Source organism: Austrofundulus limnaeus, unplaced genomic scaffold (genome assembly GCF_001266775.1).
Source record: "Austrofundulus limnaeus strain Quisiro unplaced genomic scaffold, Austrofundulus_limnaeus-1.0 Scaffold376, whole genome shotgun sequence".
Classification (NCBI taxonomy): domain Eukaryota; kingdom Metazoa; phylum Chordata; class Actinopteri; order Cyprinodontiformes; family Rivulidae; genus Austrofundulus; species Austrofundulus limnaeus.
Window position 1 is genome coordinate 412,736 of NW_013952778.1, and position 5,430 is coordinate 418,165.

Sequence of the window (5,430 nt, forward strand, 5' to 3'; positions counted from 1 at the left end):
TATATATATAGTACTATTCATTTAAGGTCTACAAGACTGGAACTGACCTCTTTGGAGAAAAAAAAGATAACAAGCTGAAGAGACAGAAACCAGAACAACTTCCAAAGAGATTAGAAGTGAACTCCAGCTGYAGGGTCAAGACTCATCAGTGTCAGATCGCACCATCTGTCTGTTTGAGCCAAAGTGGGACAACAACCTTTGGACAAATTAAACAAAACTGGAGCTTTTTTTTTGCATGTGTTCTGGGGCTCCTTTGCTGCATCTGAAACAGCTTGAATCTGTGCAGGGTGCGATGAAATCTCAAGACTATCGAGGCAGGAACAAAATATAATGCTTGGTGTCAATCAGCTTAACTGTTGTCGAAACAGCTAAAAGCACGCAAGAAATGTCACAGAACTAAACACTGAACTGTTCTGAACAGACCTCTGAGCCCTGATCTGAAACCTGTTGTGTGAGAGGAGCTGAAATCGGCAGGAGAAACTTTCTAACGTGAGACAGAGAATAAGTCTCAGAGAGTCAGAAATCATCTGATTGTTTCAAAAGATTGTGCAACAAAATGTTAAGACAATAAATTTAAAAAAGTTAAGACAATTCTTTTAGTCAAGGCTAATTGCATTATTTTTTCTTAAGCCCATTTACAAATTTCAAAAACAATTCGTTATTTATTTGTCTATATATTTGCGGATTTATAGCTTTGAGTTGGTTTAAATATGTTTGTAAGATAAGAAATCAACAAATTACCTAATATAAATTATATCTCTAAGTGATTTTGAATAGATTATTATCCATCCTGTTCAAATGAAGCTTTCATTAAGAGTCATTGATCGAAATGTATAGATTTTTTTGGTTGATTTTAATTAAAACCCTTCATAAAATATTCAGTGCTCCTCGGCATTCTTCCAGCCGCAGCTCGTGATGAAAGGCGCTGTCGGGTTTTTTTTTTGTCTCAATGACGTCACACCCAAAGAGTTTCCATCATGGCGTCCAGCCGGCTGCTGGAGAGGGAGGTCTCTGCCACCGCAAAGCTCGGTTTCTGCCCCCACAAACACTCCCTGCTCATCATCATCGGCCGGACCGCGCGCCGCTCACACACACAGCTCATCAGCAGGGAGCTCGAGACAGGTAAGAGCGCATCTGGCTGCAGCTGGGGGGCATTTGTCTTATTTCAGAAGAAGAAGAAGAAAAAAAAAAATCAAATGCCTGCAAGTTGTGGTTGTCTATTAAAGCCTCAGCAGGGGTGAAGCGGTTTGTTGTGTTTGTGTCATTTTCTCCACCCTGTGGATCGAGGATGCGTCACCATCAGCATCCCCCCATCATCTTCATCCTCATCCTCACCCTCCCCCCGACATCAGAATTAAAACCAGCTCTGAAGCGCCTGCTTGTCTTGTCTTATGTAAGGCTAGGATGCACCTTTGTGTATTTCTGCTCAGCAGATCCTGTGATTCTCTGTGAAAACAACTGGACATCATGGCTACAGTGGCCTGTTTTCTGCTGTGTGACTAAGAGCTGGGCTGCTACTAAATTTTGTTTAGACTGAAAACGTTATTTTTCCTGCAGGAATAAAACTGTACCTGCTGAGTGGCGTAGAGGAAATTTGCTAAAAGAAAACTGAGTTCTTAAAGCTAAAATAAGCAGAGGAAAGCTCTTATTTTAGCTTTAAAAGCTAAAATAAGAAAAATGCTATCAAAAATTCAAGACTAGCCTTAATGCTAGCTAAAAGCTAAGAGTACCAAAATGCTATAAAATGGTAAAACATTAGCTATATGCTAAAAGTGTCAAAGCCCCAAGCTGAAAGTCTCAAATAACCAACCAACCAACCAACCAATCAATCAATTAAACAATTAATCAGGTTAACCTAACAGGTTCAAGTAGCAAAATGCCATCATAAACATACTCTTGCTAAGATTAAGAGTAGCAAAAGGTAAAAGCGTAGAGCTGCAAAACACAAAAGCAAGAATATGCTAGCTGAAAGTAGGGCTGCCATGATTAGTTGATGACTAATCGATTATTAAAATGATCGATGACTAATTTAATCGATTAATCGTTTTCTTTTTTTTTTTTGTTCTTTACTTTGTTTTTCTCTCCAAACTGCTTTGACACATTCCACTGCCACATCTGCCTTTCTGTCCTTGACACACATGCACAGTAGTGGTAACTGGGGTAGGCCGTGGACGTCACAAGACATTATACAGACAGGCTCTGGTATCATGGCTACCTGACAACGGAGCTCAAAAGTGTGGGATCATTTTAAGAAAATGAAAGAGAAACCTGTGTAATATCTGCAGAGCAGAACTTGCCTTCCACAGCTATTATTTTTTGTTAGCATATAGCTAAAATCTAATGTTGGTTATATAATAGCAGCTGCACTCTGGCGCGATAAGCTCTATGTTTTATATTCAATTAATGTATGATCAGATTAGTCGATTAATCGAAAAAATAATCGATGACTAATCGCTTATAAAAATAATCGTTTGTGGCAGCCCTAGCTGAAAGTAATTAACGCTAGCTAAAAATAACTAAACACAACCTAAGTTAGCAAGGCATTAGCTAAAAGTAACAAAATGCTAGCTAAAAGTGGCAAAAATATTAGCTCAAAGCTAAAAGTAGCAAAACACAAGCTGAAAGTCTCAAATTGATAGCTAGCAGGTAAAAGTAGCAAAATGCTAGCATAATGTTAAAAATATCAAGATGCCAGCTTAAACAATGCAAAATACCATAGCTAAAATCTGAAATCAACAAAATAAAAACTAAAATAGCAAAATGCCAGCTTAAATGTAGAAAAATAATAGCTAAAAAAAAATAAAAGAAGCAACATGCTACCTAAAGGTAATATTAGCTATGCGAACTAAAAGTAAGAAAACACGAGCTTAAAGAGAAAAGTAGCTAAAAGCTAGCAAGTAGCTAAAAAATGTAAAGCTTTTCTTGAAGGAATTCATATCCCTCCTTTCACTAATGGGCTACTGTGTGAGTAATAAAGTGCGGTAAAAGAAAAACTATGATTAATTTTACTTTTTAAATTCAGTCGACCTATGATAAATTTCATCTTCTTTTAACCTTGTGTTTGTGCTGATAAAGTTTTTATTTTATTTTTTTCGGTCATCAGGGATTCGATCATGGGACGTAGACCTAAAATCCTGCAACCTGAATGCTTTTCTCCAAGAATTCCTCTCTCATCACACGGCATCTTTTAAAGGTGCAGGTAAGAAACTTTGTTTGACCAAAAGCATTTCTTTATTCACGCTGCCCTTGCACAAATCCCTGGTCTCCATGTTAACGGGCGGCTCAGCCTCTATGGGGTCACTGAGGAAGGAAGGAAGGAAGGAAAGTAGAGAAGTTGGGTAATTGTTAGACATGGGTGGGCCCTCAGGACAGAAAACAAAAGAAAGCTGCACCGTATACCACCTTTTCTTCTCTGTTTGCACGTTAAAGTCCAGAGTTTGTTTTAAACACAGCTGAGACATGAACACATTCACGAATAAATAGTTGTTATTCTAAACAGCACATGATTGCATTCACAAAGGTTGTCACACTAAACACTGCAGTGAATTGAAAGTGATGCGGTGCATTTTTGGAAATGCATTTATTTCCTGTCTTGCCAAGATGTGAGGATCAATATCAGTTGTTCCGTTACTGTAAAGAAGCAGCTGAAAGCAGCAGCTCAAACCTGAGAGGACACATGAAACCTGAAGGAATTTATCAAAACAATTAAAAAGTGTGGTTTGAACATTTGTTTCCTTTTTTAAGAGAAGGATTCAATCCAATAATGCAGACTGAATGCAAAGAAATAAAATGAAAACTTAAATATAAATTTAAAACAAAAGCTGACGTCTCCAGCTTGTCCAGAGTGCTGCGGCTCAGCTATAAAAAACTCATAGATTTGAGTACTTCTTATCATCTCTTCACTGGCCTGTGCTACAGAATAGATTTTAAAATTTGTATGTTTACCTATAAATGCCAACATGGCCTTACACCCTTTTATCTCTCTGACCTACTTCTTCATCATTATGGTTCTTCTCAGGCACTGAGATCTTCTGCTTTTGGTCGTCCCGAAAACCAGGTTGAAGCTCAGAGATTGGGCTTTTTCAGGCCTCATCACTTCCTGTTTCCAAATCTCTTTCAAAAACATATTTGTTCTCACTGGCTCTTAAATTAAGTGTGCGTTATTTTAGTATTTATTGTTCTATGTTCTTCGTTTATTATTTTTCTTGAAGCTTTGAAATGAATTTGTTTTGCTGTTCTTATTGCCATTTTTATTGTTCCGCACTTTGGTAACAACCTGTTGTTTTTTAAATGTGCTTTATAAATAAATTTGACTTGATTTACAGTAGGTGGTAGAAAATAAGAGCAAAAGAACAAATGGAAACTGGAGAAGACACAGAGAAGAACCTGACAGGGCATGAAGCCCACAATTACAGACTGCTGAGCAGGAGAAAGATAAGAGCATAAATGGACAGGGGCCGATGAGGAAAGTCGAGGTGGAAAACTGAGGAAAACGATACTGGAACGGGAAAAAACAACAGAACAGAGCTAAACAAAAGCATCACAATACAAAAACAATAAACAGGAGAATCAAAAAGACATAAAATCAATTATTACTACCCCCAACCCCACTCCCCAACCAAAGAACGTTTGGTTGGTGTAACATTGTTTTAGAGTAGCACAGCAAAACACAATACAGCTCAGGATGTACCTGGTACTTTCACTAGATATGAACTTAATAAATACAGGGGGCTCATCTCGGTCATGTGACGACAGCGGTGGCCATAACAACACTGCGCAAACATCTTAATTTAGCATGACTGTGCCTTTTGCTAAAATAGTGTACAATAAGGGCTGATTGAATTTGCTAGTATATTAGCTTCTTTTTGCATATTAATGTTATACAGAGTGTAGCACTCTGCTGAAGCATGCTACAATTTAACACAAATTATTCAATATTACCAATACTGGTACCTATAGTACCAATTAAATCTTGTAACATGTACTTGATCAAATTAAGTARAATTTACCTGATTTATTCACAAATCTTTAACTATATTCTTAATAACTTTTACTAGATAATGATGAGTAAATATTACATGAATTTGTAGCATTTAAATTTACTTAACAAACATTAGTGCAAATTGTTCTGACGACTGTTACTAGTAAATCTTACAAGTTTTTATAACAGTGCACGTGTCAAACACAATATTGTATCATGACGTCCTGATGCATCTCAGTAATCCAGGTGAAAAATCAAAATGAAAAAAATTGTATAGGTCTTCTGGACGGGTTCTTCTTTAACATGATGTCCCAGTAGCTTTCAAACCTCAAAACACATTATGGCAAAGGCTGGTTCACCCCAAAGATCCGGTGCCCCGGCACAAACAGATCAATGTTGTATATGCTGTTAAGACGAAACGTTTCATTAAAGAAGACCCCGTCCAGAGG

General features: G+C 37.4%; 1 protein-coding gene across 2 annotated transcripts in view; it reads left to right on the forward strand.

The window, feature by feature from the left end:
* The first annotated feature begins 996 nt into the window (after window positions 1-996).
* The window catches only part of LOC106528401 (microtubule-associated protein 1S), a 15,494-nt gene continuing 11,060 nt past the window's right edge, over window positions 997-5,430 (forward strand). The window contains exons 1-2 of one of the 2 annotated variants that reach the window (XM_014023557.1): window positions 997-1,122; window positions 3,104-3,199. Coding sequence is in view for 1 of the 2 variants with exons in the window: in XM_014023556.1 (XP_013879010.1) it covers window positions 3,146-3,199 (54 nt within the window). In the remaining variant the exon portion in view is untranslated. The remainder of the gene's footprint in view (window positions 1,123-3,103; window positions 3,200-5,430) is intronic. The other variant, XM_014023556.1, reaches the window with a different exon arrangement.